General features: G+C 46.4%; 8 protein-coding genes across 8 annotated transcripts; 3 read left to right on the top strand and 5 right to left on the bottom strand.

The window, feature by feature from the left end:
• Positions 1–540: 540 nt before the first annotated feature.
• On the bottom strand, positions 541–1938 carry PAAG_00208 (hypothetical protein; the record flags this gene model as incomplete). The annotated part of the gene is made up of 2 exons (XM_002797623.2): positions 541–1733; positions 1812–1938. The coding sequence occupies 2 exons, from the start codon at positions 1936–1938 to the stop codon at positions 541–543; spliced, it is 1320 nt and encodes a 439-aa protein (XP_002797669.2).
• Positions 1939–3659: 1721 nt separating this feature from the next.
• Positions 3660–3878, top strand: PAAG_11070 (hypothetical protein; the record flags this gene model as incomplete). The annotated part of the gene is made up of 1 exon (XM_015846778.1): positions 3660–3878. One exon carries the CDS (start codon positions 3660–3662, stop codon positions 3876–3878), a length of 219 nt encoding a protein of 72 aa, XP_015703582.1.
• A 4061-nt stretch (positions 3879–7939) lies between these two features.
• PAAG_00207 (hypothetical protein) lies at positions 7940–8179 on the bottom strand (the record flags this gene model as incomplete). Its single annotated transcript, XM_002797622.2, has 1 exon — positions 7940–8179. One exon carries the CDS (start codon positions 8177–8179, stop codon positions 7940–7942), a length of 240 nt encoding a protein of 79 aa, XP_002797668.2.
• Positions 8180–8303: 124 nt separating this feature from the next.
• Positions 8304–8686, top strand: PAAG_11069 (hypothetical protein; the record flags this gene model as incomplete). The annotated part of the gene is made up of 2 exons (XM_015846777.1): positions 8304–8379; positions 8433–8686. The coding sequence occupies 2 exons, from the start codon at positions 8304–8306 to the stop codon at positions 8684–8686; spliced, it is 330 nt and encodes a 109-aa protein (XP_015703581.1).
• Positions 8687–11170: 2484 nt separating this feature from the next.
• Positions 11171–11671, bottom strand: PAAG_00206 (hypothetical protein; the record flags this gene model as incomplete). Its single annotated transcript, XM_015843941.1, has 3 exons — positions 11171–11194; positions 11309–11413; positions 11537–11671. 3 exons carry the CDS (start codon positions 11669–11671, stop codon positions 11171–11173), a joined length of 264 nt encoding a protein of 87 aa, XP_015700276.1.
• Positions 11672–12674: 1003 nt separating this feature from the next.
• PAAG_00205 (60S ribosomal protein L24) lies at positions 12675–13318 on the bottom strand (the record flags this gene model as incomplete). Its single annotated transcript, XM_002797620.2, has 2 exons — positions 12675–12962; positions 13169–13318. The coding sequence occupies 2 exons, from the start codon at positions 13316–13318 to the stop codon at positions 12675–12677; spliced, it is 438 nt and encodes a 145-aa protein (XP_002797666.2).
• A 1180-nt stretch (positions 13319–14498) lies between these two features.
• On the bottom strand, positions 14499–15196 carry PAAG_00204 (ubiquitin-conjugating enzyme; the record flags this gene model as incomplete). The annotated part of the gene is made up of 4 exons (XM_002797619.2): positions 14499–14701; positions 14772–14903; positions 14990–15078; positions 15144–15196. 4 exons carry the CDS (start codon positions 15194–15196, stop codon positions 14499–14501), a joined length of 477 nt encoding a protein of 158 aa, XP_002797665.1.
• A 2230-nt stretch (positions 15197–17426) lies between these two features.
• On the top strand, positions 17427–21913 carry PAAG_00203 (WD repeat-containing protein; the record flags this gene model as incomplete). The annotated part of the gene is made up of 3 exons (XM_002797618.1): positions 17427–17566; positions 17639–20194; positions 20251–21913. The coding sequence occupies 3 exons, from the start codon at positions 17427–17429 to the stop codon at positions 21911–21913; spliced, it is 4359 nt and encodes a 1452-aa protein (XP_002797664.1).
• Between the last annotated feature and the right edge of the window lie 1782 nt (positions 21914–23695).

Genomic DNA, 23695 nt, shown 5'->3' with positions numbered 1-23695 from the left:
AAAAGGAACAGCTTCCAAACACTGCTTCCGTCACCAGTCCAAATACAAAGACTACCTCTGAATCCACCGACAAAGACCAAGTCAGTCCCAATTACAATAACCAAAGATTACCGTTGAGAATCCCTTCAAACAGCAAGGTTCCAGTGGAAGGAATATTAGCTGGGCAGCCCGGCTGTGGGCTGTTGTCCGTATATACATGTAAATCTGAAAGTTTGGGCTGTAGTCTCTACAACGCACAACGTGAAACGGGAAGTGAGTAGGGAGGTGGGAAATTTCCGGAACAAACAGTGTGAATGTTAGAGGGAGAAGGATCTCGATGGAAACTTGGGTTGGGGGTCGTGTTTGTTAAAGGAGACGTTTTTGTTAAGGGAGTGAAAAGCCTTTCTCTACTTTGGTGGTGGGGTGAGAGCTTGATAGTCGCGAACCCCCAAAGCTCAAAGTTTATATAGTCGGTTAAGTTTCGAAGGATTGAAACTCAACCTTACATTGAATTGCTATAAATAAGAAGAAGAAGAAGAAGAAGAAAAATGGTAGGGGGTTTTAAAAGGCGAATCTAAAATTTTCCGGCGCGATATCTTTTTGAAACAGATGCGGCTGACAATGGTCGTAATCAGCTTCGTAAACAGTGGGGCACAGCTCCTCAAAACGCGAAACGGACGCCTTGTTGCTGTTGACCATGTAGGAGGTTGTTGGCACCATGGACTCAAATTCCTTGTCCAGAGTCTCAAAGATTATAGACGGTGGGGCAGGGACAGTTGCCGCCGTTATGGCGCTGGAGAGTGATGGAGTACGTCCTGTGCCAGCCATCGTGGACATGGTGGCTGATGAAATGGTGGAATTGCTTAGGGTACGGGAATGGGAGGTTGATTGGCTTGTATGCTGCGGGCGTGTGGGGAAGGGAATCCAGGCGTTCTGAGTTGTTGTGTTGGGATGATGGGCTGGTGGCTTGGGGAAGAGCCACTGTGTTACCTTTTGAGAGCGAGGGAATTTCGGATCGGAACTTAGGTTGAGATGGTGGGAGGAGTTGAGGTCTGACAACGGTGTTATTTGCGCTTCATTTGTGAGATCAATTGACGGTTTCTGATAAAAGCTCATTGGATCACTTGTCGTTCGGTTATGTTTGGGAGTTCTATTAGAATTAACATGGTAGGCTGCGCTCCGAGGAGTAGGGTCGAGAATAGAACTCTGTAACGTAGGTCGACGATCGTACGCTTCGATGCGGCTGCCGATCGATAGTGATAGGTTCTTTGTGGAACCCACTGGTTTTCGAGGGACTTTGAACGGCAACATGGAACTATCAGGTACGAAGGAGGTTTCGATAGACAATAATACCTTTGGCAGAGGCTTGGAAGGCAGTATCTCGAGTTTGTCAGGGGTTGGTATGTCGAAGGCATTGAATTCTGGAAGATCTGAAAGCCTATTTCCTGGCTGATAAATACTGAGTTCCAGGGGGCGGAAGGGTTCAAGACGAGATCGCATGCCATTAACTCGTCTGAAATCCGACGGTTCACTAATCGTTGGCTTGAGGGAGAAACGTTTGCTGGACTTTTTTCTACTCGAGAGGCTTGCTCGATCTGTTGCTTTCAATGCGAGGGACCGGCCCTCAGCAATCCATTGGGATATGGTAGACGTACGGGTCCCATCAGGACTTGGTAGTTCGCCATAGAACACCAGCTTCATTGGCGGCACCAGATGAGGTTGGTCATGACATATTTTCATCTCTCTCTCGACTCCTATTGTGGAACGTCAAATTAACCCGAGCGTCCTGAACAACGGCTGACGACAAAATACGTGAAATAAATCCCACTCACCCGGATCTTGAGTTGGACGGTGATGTTGATGAGCCTGCTCAGCATCACGACGCCAGATACATGAGAAACAAGATGCGAACCATGGCCTCAGAACCGAGCCTGCTCGCTCCATTGACGATAATATCATAATTGGGTCACTCTCATGGCAGCTGAGTCTGCAAAGAGACGAAACGAGCTCTGATGGGAGTGTAGTACCGAGATAGAGGGCCGGCGGCTGCGAGAGCATCGCTAATATATAACTACTATATAGGACTGTAAGATCTCAGTTCATTTCCTGGCGTGTGGGTGCATGGGTGACCAACGAGGGAGGGGATGGCCCAGGCCCTGCTGCAAAGGATGAATGTCAGCGCTGCAGGTTCTTTCGCTGTCGTTACTGGATCCCCTCTTCGACCAACACGTCTAGTGCCAATTATGCCCTTTTAGTGCCATCTCGACATCAGAGAACCGTTCTGTAGTGGCCTGTGATGTTAAGCCAATAGGGTCTGTTGACATTCATGTGGGAGGTCATGCTTGAAGCTTAGAATCCTGCCATCTCCCCTCCTCTGGTGCTTCGACCAGATGTTGAAAGTCGACGCCGATTCGTTGACAGAGGATGTCGAAAGAAATCGCGGCGCCCATCGTTAGCGATGTTCTTCATGCAAGCTCTGTTGATAGGTTCCCGTGCGCCTGCATTGTCCTCAGTTCAGAGTTTGGAGTCCAATCTCTCAGCGCTTAGAGATTGGCCCTCCTCGTAGGACCGTTGGTGCAGACAGGTTTTAGCATCCCTGCTCAGGACAAACGAAACTGATTCCTGTTTTGTCAGAAACAACCTTGTGGCAGGCTTTTGCCAAGTCTGGTGGTCAGAAGAATCCGGAGATATTGTTAAATTGACTTGCGACAAGTAAATTGGATGTGGATGGATACAGAGAGGAATCCCAGAAGGCTTAACTATATATATCTCCCAAAATCTACACCTATTTTGTCTCTGGAAATGGTCACGTCACCAATTCTCCACAATCGTTAGAAAGAATCCACGCCGGCAGTCTCTCTCCTACGTGAGTATGAGCAATCGAGCCAGCGCTGTCTAGATGAATGTTGAGAGACTCCATACAACGGAGATTTAGTATGTAATGAATTAGAAGCGAAGAATTCCCTACGCTTTAACCAATCCAATTTCTCCACCTTGGAAGTGTGCGAAACTGCTTCTGCACAATCAACTACTAACTACATATCTATCCGTGCCTTGTTCGAACTTCCTGGTCCCTGTTCATCATTGCTGACAAAATACAGCCATCAGCTTCAACCACAGCAATGTCTTCCAGGCGCGGACTGGTTGTACAAGTGAGAGCATCCCCTTGTTCTCTTTAAGTGGACTATTGAAGACAGAGGTGAGTGATGAAGAGACTAAGATTCTAATCTGGAAGAATCTGATGCGTTGCCGCTTGTTTTTGATCTGGTCTGAAGACTCCATCATATGGACATGTGTTTCAGGAGAGCATGCTCGCTGTATAGGGAAATACCAACGGGTCAATCTTTCTCAACGGCTGGAAGTTTATGTATGTTTAATGTAGCATGACTGACATTTCGTCCTCCCAGCTATATCAGGAGAATGATGATAGATCAATCAGATTTCGGGTTATGGTAACTATGTTACGGGGCATATGATCGGATGTAGCCAAGGACCTTTCTATTTCCTCTTGCAACACCTCCAACCCTCGATTCGCACGCATGTCTTAAAAAAAATAAATTTATCCCAAGACCCAAGCAGAGGAATTGTCGGTGCTATATAACTTGAGCCCCTAAGTCATGCTTTAGTGAGCAGGTAACTACCTGCTAACTTGATTATTTCAAATCCACATCCCTACCAGCATGTCAATGTCCCTGAAGCCTGGCCTCACAAGGCTCCGATACCCCATGGCCCGTAATCGGCCAGAACACCTGAAATCCTTGGAGATGACGCCAGGGCATCTTTCCCGCCTTATAGCCGTTGAAGCTATCACGAACAACGAGCCATGGGGGCCATGGGCCACAGACCGGGAGGTGGAAGTCCTCCAATTTCCATTCTTCGTGGAAGCGCAATCAATCTGACGATATGAAACTCGATCCTTCTCGGGAGAGCCTTCACCAGACAATTGGCGTCCGAATCAGGTGGCACAAGGACCAGGAAGAACGGGTGTTCAGCGGACCATATATTTAGAGCATGGGGAAAAACCACCCGGCGCTCTGAAGGTTCCCTTGGATGTTGAAAAGGGGGGGTTTCTCGATCTGTTACTGTAACTTCCACTTCACGCAGCTTTTGCTGGGGTATCTTGAGCATATCTATTGCAAATTGGCAGATTATTTTTTTAATTTTTATTTTCATTATTTATATATATATATATATATCTAACCAATGCCGTGGGGTTGACGAAACTGTCTATCGTTGAGTTGTTCTTCCACCCACAGATTGTCATGGGGTAACTATATTTCGTACACGGTCCTCTGATGCACTCGATCTTTTCTTCTCGGGTAGTACGGGTGGAGTGTCCAAGCCCTTGTTGGTAAGAGAGTCCGTTAGAGCTACTAGAGGAAAACAAGCTGTCGGGATAGATGGAGACCCTGTTTTGACACTGGGCTCTTCATATTATTCCAGCGAGGATGCAGCGGGATGTCTCAATGTGATGAGATTGAAAATAGTTTCCGCAAACTCACAAGGATTGCTGTGTTTCTGGCCGTTGATGTGACAGCGATATTAAATTTCAACAGCTGTCAGAGAACTGAGGTTAATATATTATAATAAGATATTCTCTCATCCTCTCCCCATCTATTATTCGGAAATGATAACATTACTCCTAACAGAAACGCCCCTGTTATTATGTCGAAATAACATCTCAACTGCCGTGATTCAGAGGCGGCGGCATGCGATCCAGTGAAACGCAAGCTCGGGCTGTGATACGAGCACACATTTTATGGGGAAAATGTTGCTTGCATGGAAGGCAAGAGGCGGGCTGGGAAGCAGAACAGGATCTACGTCTAAGCATGCATGAAATGTGCGACTTCATTGCTGGAATCTATACAGGTTTGTGACTGGACTGAATACCGTGTTTGGAGTGGTAACTGGTTACCCATCGGCAGAAATAAGTAGTTATTACAGAGGACACTATTTCTTGCCTGCTCTCATGCAAGGTCCTTTGGCGGGTAAGCCTCAGGCGGGCTGAGAATCCACTTCATAGCATTGACGATTATGTTATTGTCGTAATAATTCTTGCTGGAAGTGTATGCAGCCCTCAGCGCGAAAATGAGCTTTGGAAGCTTGTCCGACCGGTTGCAGGTGATAACAGTCGCGATTTGCGGCTGGGGGAAGAAAGGAGGGGTAAGAAAGGATAAAAATTCATACAGTCAAGGGCCCATCCTTGTATCTCAGCCCCGCTCTATTATAGTCTTTGCTTCTCACGAATTCCAGATCATCTAATTTATCTGGTGGTCATGATAGAAGTGACTGTAGTAAGTTTGCTTTCAGAAGATAACCCCTGCGATTCTCTTGCTAGATTGGATCGAGTGGACTTGAATGATCCCAAAGCATACGGCGCCAGTCACGATGACGGTGTTGGGAGACTGCGGCGGTGGGCATCAACTCTAAATCTGCAAAATCTGCACCGATCTGCCAGAAGAATAGGCCACGAAACCCAGCACGAGAGTCAGAAAGGGTGTCAAGGGAAAGGTATTGGGGAGGGGGAAAAAGGGCGGAAAGGGGGGTGTCAGGGCTGCCTTTGTATTATCAACACCAAGGTCCTAATAAGGGAAGGTTAGGATTGGGTTTAGGATTAAGCTTAGTTAAGGATAAAGGTTTGTTGAATTACTTAAACCTGTTGAAACGACATTCGCAGCGAATCAGTCGAGCTCTCTCCGGGAAAGATATCTCCTTGCAGCTACGGATGGGTTCCAGGAGAGCATGATATGTTGGCAAATCCACCTTCTCACGGTGTCCATGCCACCAGCAAATAAGGTCGGTTGTTTTAGAAGCCATTCAAAGGGTGAAAGAGTCTGTATCGTAGGAAAGAAGCAAAACTATGTCAAGATCAATCCGCCATAAAGGCAGTCAACTTCCCGCGGGTGTATGTATGTTAGTGTTTCCACAATTAAAATTGGATGGCTGATTGTCCGGTCATTATGAAAATGAAGGTTGATGTTATGATCTGGAGGTTGAGAAAGATTGAATGATCTCAGACAATGGTTGACAGTTGATAAATATAAGTGTGTGAAACTCATGTAAAGCCGAATTAACCTACAATAGCTATATATTTAGCCAGCCTTCCTTCTTATCTAGTTCTCAACTAGTAAGCAACCCCGCCCTCAAACAACAGAAGAAAAATGACGGTTAATGTCCTGCATTCGTATCTCATATTCATACCAACAGTTCACTTATTTTGCCCTCTTTCTGTTTTTCCCTTCACTTTTTTTTGTTTCTCTTTCCGTCTTTCTTCTTCTCTATTCCAACAACGGGCGGCGTGGCAGCATATCGCAAATTCCCCTAGAAGTCTTTCTGTTCTCCTCTTTCAAATTATTTCTCTCTTGATATCGCGCGTTGGATTAACTATTGAAATGTTGGCTGTGCCTATCGCGTATGGACCTCGCCATCCTGCTCGACGTGGAGGTGTTCATTTGTTTGAAGGACCTTGATTTGGTCATCTGGGTACTCGACACTATGCCCCGTCGGGAGATGTTAACTAGCTGCACCTTGAGGAGGAACTGGGGTGGCGGGTGCGGGTGCGGGGATTAAGCATGTAAGTTGTTAATGTAGGCACATTACACCATACAACAACATTTTGGATAAGTGATAAGAGAGCAAGTATAAAATGAACGTACATGAATCCTTTGATTAAAGAAAATTTAAACCTTATGGTTCCACCGTCCTTTTCTGCTTGTTCCATGGCCCTGGTGGTTTGCGGAAGGGTATGTGAGCTTCGCCCTTTGGAGTACGGGGAGACATAGAATGTGGGGGGGGGGGGGATATATGTCGAAGGAGGATAATGGGGGGTTAAGAGGGGTACGAGGGGTACGAGGGGTAGTTAAGTGTGCAATACTATGTCACGTATGTATGTTGGGTATGAGTGCATGCATGTACCTTTCCAACTCCCCTGGTGGAGCATCCTTCTTCAGAGTAACCTTTTACACGCAAAGGGGAAGGTGTTAGCAGGAGCCATCACGGAGAGAGGGGGGTTTGGGTATTACTGACGTTGAATAGCATGGTGGGGAATGAAGATGTTTGCTGGTGGCGGGAATGGCGATAGAAACTGGCAGTGGAGGGGAGTGGTAGCTGCAGCAAAGAGTTTTGATATTTCGCTTGGTAAGGTGAGAGCTAAAGAAAAGAGAGATCTTGAACAAGGGCGAAAAGAGAGGGGATATATGCGTTTTAAATAGATGTCTCCACTACGTGGTGGGGTGCTCATGGGAAACAAGCCGCAATCGTGTGTCATAGAGCAGTGGAGTGTGGGGGATTGGTTCGGGCAGCAGAGCCAGATAATAGCTGACGGGGGAAAAAGTTATCAATACCCCGTAGTTTTCTGTAGCTCGATTATTATTCATGGATACCTTCAAATGTCATAAACCGGTATTTTTAATGGCCAGCGGACTTTCTTAGCCCGGGCCATTCATTTACACATGACAAGTAATATGTCACGTCATCTCACAGCTACGGAAGTATGCAGCAACCATTAATTAGGTTTCGTGGATGATTAAGGTTGTCTGGCCATGTTACAAGCCAACACATGCCTCTGCGGTTGGCTAACTAACCTATAATTTCTCAACCACCGTATTACTATACAGATTAAAAGAAGATATATATTACAAAGAATGGACCATATTAACATCTGAGATACTAACTGGACTGAGAGTGAAAATGTGCAAATTAAAATGTAAGAAATAAAAAGAAAAACCAACAAAGTTATAAAGAAATTACTAGAAAAACTAAATCTTGAAAAATCTCTCAGTAAATATACACTTAACCTTATTATTAAACTATTAAGAGATTAGTATAAAACTTACTAAATATTCCTGATTGTACGGAAATTTGAACTGCATACTCTTTATCATTTTGATAATACTTGGTTAATCAATAAATATTTTTAAAATATAAAAGATCTACTTCACTACTCAAATAATTTCTTTTACTACTTTAAACGTTTCAGGCGGTGGAGCCGAAATGGCCGCATGTCGACTACGGCCGCTTTAGGCTCCGATACCGCCACGCGCCACGCACGCTGCCCCTCTGCAGCCGAACTCCCACGCCACGCACCCAGCGTCGATGCGCCAAAGAGGGCGCGCTGCTTGCCATACCACCACTCGCCCTCCACCCATTTGGAGACCGCCAGCCAGATATGGCCCTCTCGGAGCTCACTATATAAAGCCATGGGCCCCTTCACTCCGGCAGCTAATATCTGTTCAGCGGGTCTGCTTGCGAACAACAAACACCCTCCGGAGCATTAGTTATATGGAAAGGATGACCGAACTTGAACGGATCCCTACTCCAATACAATGGAACTCTACAATGAATACGCACCTAACTCTCTGAGGCTGCTCGACCGACCCGCATCGAGCAGGAATGGATCAGGTGAGTGTCTGGCGCATCCCACCCTGGCCCGCGGGGCAATATCTTTCTCCCAGTTTCCCATATGCAGATTCTGCGCCTGCGTCAAATGGGAACCCAAGGAGACGTCCTAGCAGATGGACGTACAGATGCTGTACATGTTCTCCAGCGGGGTGCTGCTGACTCAGCATCGCGGCAAGGGTGGGAGATGACGCCAGGGGCCCAACTACCAGAGCTCCCTGGACACGTATTGGAAGGTCTTCCGTCTGGTCTACGAGAGGGAGCTGCTGGAGAAGATCGACGGGGAGACGTCAGCGAGGGTGGTCGATAATGTATGCAATCACCCGTTCTCATGTAACAACCCTCCCCCTCTCAGCGCCTGGACAAATCCGGTCCGGTGGCTGAGTCATTTCACGGTCACTGACCCGGGGCCTGCTGGCAGTCAAGGTGGCCCAAAACTGGCGAAGCTGTATTATCTCAAGAAGGGGTGCCGGAAGAAGTCAGTCGTGTATCTGAATGATCTTGTCAAGGTCGTTGAGTAAGCCATTTGGCTCCTATCTCATTCATGGACCAATCATTGGGGCTAATATCAAGCCTCCAGCCATCTGGGAGCCCTCAAAACATCCTTCCTGTAGATTCTGACCCTTTAAGAATCACATTTGGGGGTAGAGCCCGGCCTGACATGTTGACTGACTCAATCACAGTCACCCATTCTCAATTCCCAGGTTGTAAAAGCTTTGCTTGATCATAGCACTCACTACTAGTAATAACCTTGATAGTTGCACAGAGTCCCAATGCAAAACCAGTCTCATCAAAGTTGCAGATATCTCCAGATCCAATCCCATGCTCAGTTATTATATCCTCTTAAGGCATTAAATCAATCCTCCACAATCCTTCAGTCTTCGCATTTAGCTCATTTATGATTATAGCGTCTGGAATAGCCGCCTGGGGGGCAATTCTTCATTTATCCAGGTCTAGGATCCATTCAACAAGACTATCCTCTTCAGTCTGAGTCAATCTCTGTGAATTTGCATGTAAATTCACCGTGCAGTTCAGCCATTGAGCCTATGAACAAGAGTTAGGCGATAAACCTCACATAGACACGCAGCTTCGGGAAATTGAGGATATTTCTTGCATTTTAATAGCATTTATCACGAGTTCAAGTTAACCCTCTCTTCTCTCTCAAGAGAATATGAAGACTTTTTATTGCGAATCGGTGGCATGATTGCGTTGAAATGGATGAGTTAGAGATAATTTTGAGATATATGAATTTGCCTGTTTGCTCGGTGGGGAATTACGTTAAAATAGTCAAAAATAATCACTAATAAACATAGTAGCATGTTTGTTAAGCTGTTGTTAGATCTTGAACATCCCGAGGACCACATCTGCAGGTATTGGCGACTGTTGGTACCATATCAGCATACAGTAAACGCGGGAAACCACCTGTTCCCGCCCATGCAGATGCCTCAGTTATTGAACTCGGAAAATCACTGGTGAGATTGATGATCGCTTGTGCCCTTGCGTAGTCAGGCCAGTTATTAACTATCGGTTCGTCGGATCATGGAAATAATCATTGGGGATGGATGATAGCCCGTGCCCTTTGCGTAGTCGGAGCCGTTATTGGTTATGGACATCGTCGGTCCAGGAAAACAATGAGCGAGATTCTTACGACTTAGTCTCAGAGGTTAGTGCCGGCTAAAGCTATTGCTTATTCACTGATAGTTAAGACTCATCTTGATGCGTAGTTAACTAGCTGTCAGGGCTTTGACTTTTCTGGTCATCCACAACCACAAGGGCCAATCGCAAATCAATATCCAGCCTGAAAGGCATCCATCCTAGGAGCATATCCAGTAAGAAGCACAGGCAGTTGGTCCATAACCTAGGTACATGAGCAGTCCGAACCCCTGGCTAACCTAAGATACTGAATGACGCAGTCCCCGTCATCCCATGCAGGAAAATATGGGGTCGCTCCTCTCTGCCTGAGTGGACGCCAAGCTTATTACTCTATTTTTGAGCGCCATGGGACCGCCCTTTAAATTCCACGCGGCTGACCCTTCCGCCACGCCCAGCAAACAGTAAAAGTTAGTAGATGGGTTTGGTTGACAAGGGATTTCATGTGGAAGCAATATTTGCCTAAATTCGTTGAAATGGAGTGTTTAGGTCTAAGGGTTCGCGCAGGGGATTGTCATTTCTCTTTTCTTTAAGCGTGCCCTAAAAACCATAAGAGGATTAGATAGTATGATTGATAAGGAACTCGCGCGGTAGGATCATGAATGAAAGCATGTCCGAACAGAGTCGTCCTCTCGGATCCGTACCGGAGATACCTGGGCACCATAACTTGGGAAAATATGAAGAATAACGAAGTTAGGTCGGCAGCCATATACCTATTGCGGGGTGAAGGTTTTGGACTATCACTCAATAAACACAAAACAACGCTGGGCAGCCGGAAAGAGAAAAGGTATAGCAAGTTTTGGTAACTGGCAGAAGAAAGCTGAATTTGGATTTCGAAGTACTCAACAGAGAGTGGAATATATGTTCAGAGAGGGTACATAAATGCAGAGAGGAGTATTGAAACCAGTCCAAGCCTTTCCTGGCCCGACCGAGTTCCTGTTGCAACCCCACGCCTGCGCCTTTCCCGCCTTTCCCTACTCCTCCCAGCACCTTTTGGTGTTCACGCATCGCAAGTTGATCGTAATTCCTTCCTTTCTTCCATACGTTCGTTCGTTATCTGCTATTCGACCCCATCCAGCCAGTTCAATGATCCCTCTCACAACGCATGAAAAACATAACACAAGAAACCGTGAAAAACATGCGTTTATGTGGTAGGGTTCGGGTTCATCTGGAAGGTGTAAAAGTTGCGCGTTAGTTGGGGGTCCCTAAATATTGGCTCTGGGCGGATGTCCTCATCTCTTCTCCAGACTGGGGGAGATTAAAGATGTGAAACAAAACGCACCTTCCGCTTTCCACCGGTCAACGTGACATTAACAAATCGTCTGGTGTATTGCAGGCGCTTCTTGGCGCGACCCTTGGGGGTCTTCTTCTTCTCTTGAGGCTCGACCTATACAGTTCATGAAATCTCCCATGTCAGCCAAAACTTGGTCTTGTCCGGGTTACCCTTCCGCATATTTTCGATGCATCTCTCATCCCCGTATACCTCGACCTATCCCAGAGGACGCCAAACAATAGATTTCTGGCCGTGAGATGGGAGAAGACGGGCTCGAGAGGGTTGCAAAGGTGGAATAAAAAGCGAACTGACCTTGGGGGTCTGAGACTTGACTTTTCCCGCACGGGCAAGGGATCCGTGAACTTTACCCATGATGTGTGATAGGCGATGGGAATGAGCTTTCGAAGGATGTCGTCAACGAGGAGTTTGATGACTGTGCGGAGGCTGAAAGTGAAGAGGTTGATTGACTTGTTAGCTTTTGCTCCTGTGGCCCGCCGTATTAAGCGAAAAGTGGTAAAGCAGGGGCCGAAAACAATTGGAATTTTTCAGACTCTTGTGCTGTTGCGGATTTCAATGGGGAATTAACTGGAGAACACGTACTTACAGTTGCCTTGAATATAGTCCTTCTGTCGTCGTCGTTGTCGTTACCAATCGACTCTGCGATATCTGTGACTCGTTATGGTAGACATTCAAATTTAGCGAGCGCCAAGTCACGTGATTTCATCAGATTAGGGTATTCTAAGGTTTGCCCTATTGCCTATTTAGGAGTATAATCATTGGAGCCCTGGAGCCCTATAGACGAACGTCGCAATGGCATGTTTAAGGCAGTGATAATCTGACGAAGAGTGTGTGCATACGTGCGGTACCGTCCTGGTCTTCTAAATAAACTTGACAAGAGTGCACAGTCTATGGACATGGGGCTTCCATCCTGAATTAATTCACCATTAGTAATGACGGTGCACTACAGTCCAATCTACAAGGCTATGATCATGGCCAAAAGAGCTCCATTCTAAATATCCCCTTCAAATGCATACCCATCCGAGGAAACTCATCAAAAAATTCTTCTTTGAAATCACCCGGTCGAGGTTGACGGATTTCAGGTGAGAGAAATAGAGTGAACAATCTGCGAAACCGAGCTCGTTTGTTGGCTAGATCACAGACATTAAAAACCGCAAAAGAAATTCATTTGCAAAGAAAATCATTGCCCAAACCTCCCATAGTACAAGACGGTGTGTGCGTGCGTGTGTGTCCTGCAGTTCCGATTTAAAGACAAATATCCCAGTAGTTTAATCATGAGAGGCTCCAACATCGATTTTCACTTGCACCCTTCCTCCATCCTCCAACCACCACCCAAAACACCACTACCGATCCCAATTTAACGGGACTTGGCAGCAACCTTGGGTGGTGCACCCTTGGCACCCTGCTTGCTCTGGATTCTGCTGGCCTGACCTCTGGCAGCCCCGGCAGCGTTCTTAGCCTTCTCAGCTCTCTTCCTGCTCTCCGCAGCGGACTTCTTCTCCTTTCCCTCCTTAATGGCTTGCTGGCGAGCAGCGAGTCGGGCTTCGGGGCGCATGCTCCTTCGTTCCTTGATGACGTCTAGGGAGGCACCGACAATCGCACGCTGGGACTTAACAGCTCGTCGAGTGCGCTTCTTGGCAACTTCCTATAGTCGAGGGTAAGAACATTACCAAGGTTAGCTGCATTCCTATTCCCCATCATCTAACTGCACTTTCTTGTCCTCTCATATAATCCTTTTTGTCGTCATGTTATAGGCCATGCCTCCGGTCACCCTCTCTTCGCTTTGGTACATGTATTCCACTAAACTTCAACTTCTCGAAATATAACGCAAAAGGACAGAATGTCACTGACTTCAGAGATACCCTTCTTATGCTGTCTTCTGTAAAGAACCGTCCATGAAATACGGCGGGGGTTCTTGCGTTGGAGGAAGAGAGATTCGGTTTTTCCATTCTGGAAGCGGAAGATTTTGCCGTCGCCGCGGACGTAGAGTTTACCCTGCATATCACCAGCAAGAATCAGCTCATGCCTTCCAAACCTCTCTCATGCTGTATAGCGGGAAATTTATTTCATTTCCATGACATCCAGGTTGGAACGATGCTTCATTATCCCGCCTGTGTGGATGTGACAATTTCATTATATTACAAAGGGCGCATCCAATCTCAGAGAAATGCAGTTTCGCCATACCTTGCCAGGGTAAATCTTCTCGCCGCTGAATGTATCGTCGTAGGTACGCATCTTGGATCGAGGAGATGCGCAGCCGGTGTGGACGAGGTTGGATTTGTTGACTTCGTGGTTAATTAACTCGTTGCGACAGCCCGGACGCTTTCGCCCTTTCGATGAGGTTTGGTGGTGCGAGAGGTTTCGCTAAAGTGCGGCACGTGACTTTGGTTGCCCTTCCCCAGGTTTTTCTTTTAGTACTGCAGACCCATAACTACAGCCCATAGCCTCGCTTGCAACCCAACGAAATATTCTTGAACAGGAATAATAATTATTATGATATTAGGAGTAATGACTATCTGTAAGATCTGCAAATACTTTTGAAATTCGATGCCAGGCTTCCAACTATTTAAATTGATATCTTACCAATATCGACAGCAGCAAGCAGGGCCACCGGTCAACTTCTCTTTCAGAGGTGAAAGAGGGTGAGTGACCAAAGGATGTCGCATGTAGATGCTTTGTACATCTTAGGCCTGCATGAAACATATTGGGCCTTTGGATGTTGGGTAACTTGGGAGGGGAACAAACATAATCTTCAGACTGGAGGTAAATGGCGCGAGAATAAAATCACGAATATGATGGAATCAAAGAATCAGAGATCAATGCTCAGCACCACCATGCTTTTTCACGTACGCTCCTGCCTTTTCCCATGCACGGTGAGTGGCAAAGTGTGTATCCAGAGGGCTTACATGCAGCGAAATAGCCATTGGTATGTGAAAAAGCCGAACCTTGAAAAACATGTGCGCCTGCATCCAATTGAGGGCATTTGAAAGCTCAACAACTGGTGGAACAAGCAACAACATAAGCACCAAACGCCTGCAGATGAATAAAAAGAAGAAAAATGGGTTAACAAAAAATGGGGCGGGGAAAGGCAAAGGTATGCAGAAAGGTCCTTGCTGTTAAGAACTTTCCCAACCACAATCCATCATGAAATATTCGTGATGTTAAAAAGGCATGCATAATTTTAACTGGCCAAGAGCCTGGCAGCCTCCTCTGGCGTCGCATACAGGTGTGTGTCCGCCTTTGCCTGCGCAATGGCTGCGGCGGAATCACTGAGCCAGTGTTTTGCAACATCAGCGGCAAGGGGATCGTCAGCGTTCGGGGCTCCAAGTAAAGCCTGAATCGACAGGAGGATGGTTCGGATTTGCAAGGCAGGGGACCAGTTGTCTATTGAACAACAATTAGCTATGAATATGTTATCAGGGGCTGTAGGGAGAGGTCAGAAGTTTTAACATACTCTTCAGTACGTCCAGACAAACCCTTCCGATTCCGTCGACGTTGGGGTGATATATCTTTGTCTTGAACCGGACTCTGGGAGGAGCCATAGGATAATCTTCCGGCAGAAAAAGTTCTAGTACAAAGATGCCGCCTAAGATACGGTTAGCTGAAATGGGCTGAGAGCGTGGCTGAGAGCGTGTCGTCTCTTTCGTCTGTTTGGACAGTTTCCTGCAATACCTTCATATGGAGAATCGGCTGGTCCTTCGAGCGTAACATCAAAGTGGCGGAGATTGTTTTCCTTGGGTTTTGCAGTAATGCCTGGAACACTTTCCAGCATAATAATTTATCTTAGCCATTTGACGAATCTATATCCTAATTTATGGATACTCACGGCTCAGTCTGTAGGCGCTGTGTCTCCTTGATTATTCTCTTTGGCAAGGCCATGGTGGGGGGTGCTTGACGTCCAGGAACCAGGAGTGGCAAAAATTATAGCTATACCAAACAAGCAGATCTTAAATGAACACGCCAGAAATAAATGATCAGATCAAGTCAGCTATACTAATAGACTTCGGATTGTCAGTTGGATATCAGACAAAGAAGGCCTTTGATGTAAATGCTCCTGCGGCAGATCGGCAGCACACTTCGCCTCTGCACCCCGCCGTACTCGAACCATCTAAAATGGGAGACGGTGGCAGGATGTTCCGTGCCGATGGCAGCTTGGCTTGTTATGGTAACTAAAACTCAATCCACCATCATTGAACCTAAGGTCAAACACGCAATTTTTACTGCGTGCTGCTTTGATGTCGAGCTCATTGCTAATCCATTCATTTCTACCGAACTAGAAATTCCATTTGCTCTGCGCCTTAGTTACCTCCCTAGGTAGGCTTTTGATAGCGGAAGATTTACGGGAAGGGGGGTAACTATCCTTTCTGGGGAACTTCAAAAAAGGAGTTTCAGTTTGATTATTGACCAGGAGGGAGTCGACGCTTTCGACTCTGATAATAATATTTCCTGCGCATGGAATAAAGAGCACCAAAGCTCTTGAATTGTGCCTTTCCTGCCTTTAGTTACCCATACTAGTAAATATCTAGTTGCTGGCAGTGACCTGGCCGAAAAAGGGATATTGCCATTTGAGCCTTTCGCACGCCACTGACAAGGACAGGAGATTTGACTCCAGCAATAATATCGGACTAAATACTCCGAAGTTACAATTTCCAGCACTGAATCATTTCTGTCCTCCATCAGTGGTAAAAGGGTTAGCAGATCGTATACCTCTTGACCGCAGGAAAAATCTCTCCAAGGTTCCAGATATCAATCTCCTCATGATACTAAGAGGAAATTGCTTCGAAATACTTGGCTGCGCCCTTACGCCACGGTATCGATTATGACTTAGGGTAAAATCCCCGTCGAGTTCAACAATGAGCCATGGTGGTCATCCATCTCTGTCTGTCTGCCCTTGGGAAGTGTTTACCGTCCTCAGTCACTGTCTCTCCCTATCTCCCTCCATAATTACTGCTCTTCTATTGTTTGGACGCCCCTGCGGATTGCAACCTGGCCACTATCCATCACCCTTATCTGTTTACAGCAAATCCCTCAGCGACTGCCAAATCTGAGGATGAGAAGTCTGACGAAGACAGAGAGAGGCAAACTGTTTTGAATTTGTAGCCAGCGAGCCATTGGGATGGTCACAAAGTATCGTTTCATGCATTGAAGACGGGGTCTCCCCTAAATGATGTTGCACAGCGTATGAATGCAGGGTGTTATATATATATATTGAAATGTCTTGCGGCGATAAAGGGGCTTTTGAAGGTAGACGTAACATATTCATCATTTCAATACGTCAAATACATTACAACGGGCTGGGTGCAGAATGGAAGTGAAGCCAAGCCCTTATTCCATGCCGGGTGACGTCCCATCTAGCAATACCGAAAAGATAAAGAGGGATGCATGTATATCACAATGCTGAGGTGAATGAAGTTCCGGATCGATTCAAGTCATGCCGTAGCTATTTTGATACGAATTAAACTTTGAGCCAAATGGAAAACGGATTGATCGCTCATCAGTAGAGGATGCGCCGTTTTACACATAGAGCTGAGTAAGTTTAGAAGAATAACTATACTTATGATAAGCGCGGAAGAACATTTGCGAAACTAAAATTCAGTGTAGAAGAATCAACGTCATGTTGTTCAGTTCGTGCTGGAACTTCGAAAGGCGGTCACGAAGGGCAGTACTGTCTCTTGGCCGAGCATATCACATGACGTTATCGTTAGGTTCAGCCCTCAAAGCGGAGTCCCCTGAATGAAGAGGCCCTTTGCAGAGGTCGGCGATAGACTGTAGTTCAGTTAGACTATTAGTTTCATGGACTTAGTGAGTGCCATATCCTTCCGCGCATCTTTGCTGCAGCTGGAAATTTTGTAGCTGACATTTTGTGCTCTCTTCTAGTGAAAACACATTGATACTCCCTATTCCGCCTCAATCTACGGCATTGTCGATATGCGAGTAACGCCGTTTGATATGCACGGCACCTTCTACCCTTCCCTCATGTCATCTGTGCAAGTTTCTATATGAGTCCTAATTGGTCTCACCGCATGACAACAAAAGTGTTAACTACTGCCAGTCCCGGAGGCAGTACTTCCACATAGTCATCCGGGCGCTGGGAGAGCTTTTCGACAATATGTCGAGCCCTATGGCATTGAGGCCATTAGCCTCTGCCTACGAAAGCCCTACTTTTGGCGAAGATAGCTCATTTCATGTTGAGCAGCCTATTGGGTCAATGTCAATATCTCCGTGTGGCAGAGATGTTGTGCTCGCTTCGTACGTTGTTGGTTTATGTCCTAAAAAATGTTATTCTCCTTTGATTACTGACTGGTAGTGGGAGGATACCAGAAAGGAAGGTCTTCATATAATTGACCTGGATAATCCTTACTCCCCTCCTCGATATCTCCCTCACCATACTCCTTGGGAAGTGGCAGATGTTCAATGGTCCCCCTTCGCCGCAAGAGACAGTTGGGTTGTGAGCACTTCCAATCAGAAGGCATTGGTTTGGAACCTGGCAATGAAATCGGCACAGAATTCTATTGAATACGTCCTACATGCGCATTCTCGAGCCATCACAGATATAAACTTCTCCGCCCACCATCCGGATGTTCTCGCCACTTGCGCGGTGGATAGTTTTGTTCACTGTTGGGATCTACGGTCTCCAGCCAGGCCTGCAGTATCGTTCTCCGACTGGTTTGCCGGTGCGACACAGGTTAAATGGAATAGACAAGACCCGCATGTGATTGCAAGTTCTCATGATAGATTCCTCCGGATTTGGGATGATCGAAAGGGTGCTCATCCAATACGTACAATTGTGGCGCATAACACGAAAATCTACGGTCTCGATTGGAACAGGACCCGTCCTGAAGCGTTGGTGACTTGCTCCTTGGATAAAACCATTAAATTTTGGGATTATTTAGCTGAGGAGGACATCCCCGAAAAAGTAATACACACGCCTTTCCCTGTTTGGCGAGCCAGACATACGCCGTTTGGATGGGGAGTTCTTGCCATGCCGCAACGTGGAAATAGTGACTTACATCTTTATACCCGGGAGAGAACTTATGATGGGGGTTCTTCACGAGTTCATAGTTTTCCGGGTCATAGAGGCCAAGTCAAGGAGTTTCTCTGGAGATCTAGAGGGACTGTTATTGACGGCCTAGATCACCGTGAATTCCAACTTGTCTCCTGGGGCACAGATAAGGAGCTGCGATTGCATCGAGTGGACCCGGAAATTTTAGCAGGAGTGGGCTATGAAATGGGAAAGTCCTTTAATCCCTTGCTGAACCTCACGCGGAAAGGCGCTGTCTATAAAACATTCCGCAACGACCCGAGACTGGAAGACAATGCAGTGCAACAGGAGACTACCCCGGACGCCCAACTATCAGGACACAGTAGATCGGCGTCCGCCATTGGCCTGAGTCCTAGCAATGTTTCCATGCCTTACTATAGCAATTGGACCCGAGGGGGAACAATGGCATCTCCAGTTGGAATGCAAGCGAAATCCGCTCTTTGTGCTGACATGAATCCTATTTCTTGGATGCGAGGTGTTAAGATCTCGGGATGGGAAGTGGAAACACTAGGCGACGAAATTACGCATGTTGGTGAGAAATTTACGAAGGTTTCTTTCGAGTCTGTGAACATCGGGCAACGGAAAACGACAGTTTCTATGCATGGACCTTGGGGCCCTGACAATAGTAGCCTTTTTGTAAAGGTTGACATCAAATTCCCGCCTGGCTATCCGCGAGCCTCGATCCCTGTGTATAGCGTACAGAAGACTAGTTCAGTGACCAGTCAGTTGGCCTCGACAATAACGTCAGGATTACGAGCCATTTCCAAAACATACCTCACTCAAAAGAGAGGGTCACTTGAAGGGGCCATTCGATACCTCTTAGGTGAACATTCCGTCGAGGAGAGCATAGCGTTGGTACAACGACAGGCCCGGGAAGCTTTGAAATCACCAGATATTTTAGGTGCGGATGAATCAAGTGATGAAGATGAAGAAAACGGGCAATTCCGCGTCTCGCAACTCGGGTTGAGTTCTTCCGAGCTTCTCCGTCCGGCAAATGCAAATGTAATGGTGCCAGTTTCTAGAACGTGCGGTGCTCTTTGGGCCAACGATGGACGGCTTTTGTGTTTCTTCCCCCCTAAAAAGGAGAAAGCTGCCTCTTTTATGGGCTCCGTGGGACTCAGTGACCTGAGGCTAGTGCGAAACGATAGAGTTTTCGAGGGCTTCGGCAGACTGCAGACTAGCTCCCCGGGTCCGAAGCGATCTAGTGGGGTTGGGACAGGTAGGGGAACTATTACAGACGATGGCACCTCTGATTACTCGGACGATTCTTCTATTGTGTCTTCTAGCTCGTCGGGCTCATCGGATCTCCTAGGAAACCACCATACCCAATTCCATGGGCCAAACACCTGGAAAAGTGGAAGTTTGGGATTCTATCACTCAAGGTCAACGGAAAATTCCCAAAGGTCTACAACCGGGGTTGACACAGTGAAGTCATCATCAGACAAGCCCCACAACATAATATACATATATGATTTCAGCGAACTTCTTCCTGCCAAGAGAGAGTTAGCGAAATTGTATCAGGTGTTTGGTAGTCGCCCGGACGTTTGTTTGCATAATATGGTCGCTGCAGCTAGCCTAGGTAGTTTTGACCTTGCCAATGTTTGGAATTTGATCGGATTAATATTGCAACACGATATCCCGCCTGATACCGTCGTCATGGGGGATGACATTGTCGTGATTGCACACAAAACCTTGCGAGATGTGAAACGAAAAGACAGTACCGTAGATTTAAGTTTCGGTAAGCCTAAACGGAGGAAATCTTCCATCAGTCCTCTTCCAGACAAAATCGAATGGGGAGAGCATCCTCTTGGTGGCCGTTGGCTTGTCCCAGCCCTGTAAGTTTCCTTTGAAATTGGTTGATATTAGGCTGATGACCGCTGACCGTGACTAGATTCAACTATTTTGAGCGTTTGGGAGATATACAGATGTTAGGGATGCTCTCATGCATTTTTTACGAACCAGAGTTTAAGTCGGATCCAATCCAAGTGGGATTTCGCGGGGACGGACGGTCTTCCGTTGTATTGGAAAACTCAGCGTTGACCACGGATCACAACTCACCATCAGGAGACTCCCAAGGGAAACCTCAGATATCGTCACGACTCACATCACTACCTAAGGATTCCCACGTCACTTCAACTTCTCATAGCTCTGCTTGCTCATCAACGTCGCAGTGGCAAGTGGACACACCGCCAGTCTACTCAACCGGAACGACTCCTCCTCAAGGAGTTCACCTAAACAGGCATCCCTCGGCTCGAAAATCACAGGCCCAAGGTATCTCTTTATCTGGATCGCCTGACCGTCATTCTACTTCCCGCTCTATTTCTGGTTTAGGCACCACGCTGGCCTCGTCACTATCGCGGTCTTTTACATTTGGTCCTTCAGGATCATCTTCACCTCCAAGTAACAGCAGCAAAAAGCGACCTAGTCCTGTAGGAAGTTTGAACATGACTGCCCCCAGTGGCTGGGTGACCAGTGGAATATTTGCAAAACCTGCATCATCAATCCCAGACTACTTAACCGCTTCAACCACTACTACATCACAAACTCATTCCGACTCCGAAAGTTCCAGACCTACCTCGCCAAAGTCCTCCAAACCCATGAAAGGTGTTAAAGTGGTGATGAAAAACCAAGATATGTTTGATGGGGATAATCATACCTACGTCCCATTGTTAGATCAGAGCCAGGAACCTCTTTACAAAGCCTACCGAGCTGCGTATGCTAATTTACTTTTCGTTTGGGATATGCCAGTAGAGCGCAGGGAAGTGCTCAAGATGGATAGTATTTCAAGCAACCGTCCGGACATGTCTCTTCTATCTCGCCCAAAAGGTTATGAAAAGCAAACGTCAGTCTTTCCTCGTCGCGATTCAAAGATATCACCATCAACTCGCTCTCAAGTAACACAACCTCATGAGGAAAACCAGGGTTTGGATTTACAACGGCATTGCGGGAGATGCGGATACTGTCTTCATATTTCTGCTTTCGCCATGCATTCGCTGGGGAAAGCTAGTCGAGCCAGTAAAACCCGTGACGATTCGTTTTCAATCCAGTGCCCCCGCTGCAAACCTGCACAGCCGATACCCACAAAGATGTCCTGCGTTATTTGCGACGAAGTAGTTATTGGAATGTTCACTCCATGCTTCAATTGCGGACACATAACCTGTCACGAATGCCACCAGAAATGGATCACCCCACAATCTCAGACAGCTGAAGGAGAAACAAACACGCCATCCTGCCCAAGTGGCTGTGGCTGCATTTGCTCGGACCACGTCGTCATCCAGCTCCCTATGCCTTTGTCTCCGAACACAGTAGCATCAGAGAGGAAACTTGTCATCACAAAGGAATCTAACCGAAGTCGATCTCAGCCCCCGCGCAGAGATCGTCGGCGCAGCAGCGGATTTTCAACCGGCTATTTCGACTTCAAACGAGATGGCGAACCTGATGTCCGGACCAGCTTCCGCTTTGCCTCTCTTGCGCGTGGGTTAAGCGGTCTTAACCTCGATCTTCATCAGAGGAAACAGGCGGCGAGAAAATACAACAGTCGTGCGGCTGAATAGAAATGGTGCGAAGAATACCTTGGAGAGGATTGATACTCCCTGATTTAATCCTTTTTCCCCCTTGCATTTTACTTCTTTTTCTTCTGTTGTCGAAATACCCCTAACAAGTCACTTCCTGGTACTCGCAACGAGCTTGCTTTTGCCCCCCCTCTGTTTGGCAACTATACTCCTTCCCGCATAGCGTTGGTGTTCTAGTGGCGTTATGAATCCTTTTGGATATCCCAACCAATGTCGATTTACATAACGTCTCTATGTAGTCAATGATGTACGTATGCCAGCAATGCAATTATTAGTGCATTGCCTTTTTTTTATCTCACATCCGGCAGATCTTCCCTGTGCGGCTGTGGTCCCATGGTTAAGGGTATCATTTAGTTGATAATTCAAAGCATATAACTGTGATAAGTCGTTTCCTGACTATTCACTTCTTTCGTGCAGATTCTGCTGCCCTTCCAAGGAGAAACATTCTAGGCAAGATCGCCTGCCAGAATAGATCTTCTGGAACAACTCACCTTATTATATGAAGATAAATACATACATTATTCCATAATTTCAGCATGCAGAAGCTCCATGATCCATTTATAAATTATTATATTTTTAAGTATAATCTTTTAAATCCTGATATAAACCTTTATAGTACGACTGAATTATCGATGTAGAGAAACAGTGAGTACCATTTTATTAAGATACTAAAACTGAGAAAAAGCAGGAGATGCGTAAACAAACAGAGAGAGTAAATCTATATAGAGCTATTTCATGTCCTTGCTGAGCCTTCTCACTTTTTTGTAATTATATTTATAACTACGTAGTCAGGAGAATAGACTTGAGAGTGACATTATACACCTTACCTGCATGCTTAAAATTGCTTAGTTTCATAGCTCTAATGACTAAAAGAAGCATTCCTTCCTGATTGAAAGCTTGATCTTTTGACTTGATGGGCATATTGAATGATTTGATGGATTCAGGGGTTGGCGTGAAATGGTGCTCTGGTAGGTGAACTTTGTTAAGCCAGCGTTGACCACCCACCGCACGCGACCTTGCTGCCCGTATAGCTTTGCTGTAGCTAGCCTCCCGAACCGAACGAATATACGGACGCGATATTCATCATCAGGTTATAGCCCAGCCCAGTGAATTAGTCGAAAATTTTTGGACTTGAAGATCCGCTGAGCAGCTTCAATCTTGTTTTAACCCGAATTGTAGAGAACAAAACGGTTTGAGAGGAAAGCGGCGGAAATAGCTAGGATGCATCGTGGAAATCAAAACAACCACGTAATCTAGAAACATGTCAGCTATAGAGAGTTTCCAATGAGAGAATCAAAGGCAAAGGGGGCAAAGGCGCTTGTTTTCCGCATTCGCTCCCTGAGGCGCTATCTAAGCCGCCGTAATGAGGGCATATCCTGCTGCGGTTAACTGAGGGATTATAAGGGCTGCTCCATACGTACTACCCTAACAGTTAATGGCATTACTGCAGAAAACACAGTGAGCCCAAGAGGGGTACGCATGGCCATGGCATAGCTTCCGTAACCCTGGAGCGTGGATTCTGTTACTCATAAATGACATAGTAAAATCAAAGGAAGCATATAATAAGGAAAAGGATGGGATGGCTAAACACTGAATTGACAGAGAGGAACATAATCTATCAATACGAAAACATGAATGGCTTCTGCAGGATGAGAGTGTCGAAAAGAGTAGGAGGGTAGAGTTGGTTGGATCCCGATTCAACTTAAAACACTCTACCAGTCTTGATTTCCGATTTGTGGATTTGTTGTGTCATCTTTATTGTTG

Source organism: Paracoccidioides lutzii (assembly GCF_000150705.2).
Source record: "Paracoccidioides lutzii Pb01 unplaced genomic scaffold supercont2.1, whole genome shotgun sequence".
Classification (NCBI taxonomy): Eukaryota; Fungi; Ascomycota; class Eurotiomycetes; order Onygenales; family Ajellomycetaceae; genus Paracoccidioides; species Paracoccidioides lutzii.
The sequence above is the reverse complement of the archived record's forward strand: the minus strand, read 5'-3'. Positions and strand labels throughout refer to the sequence as shown.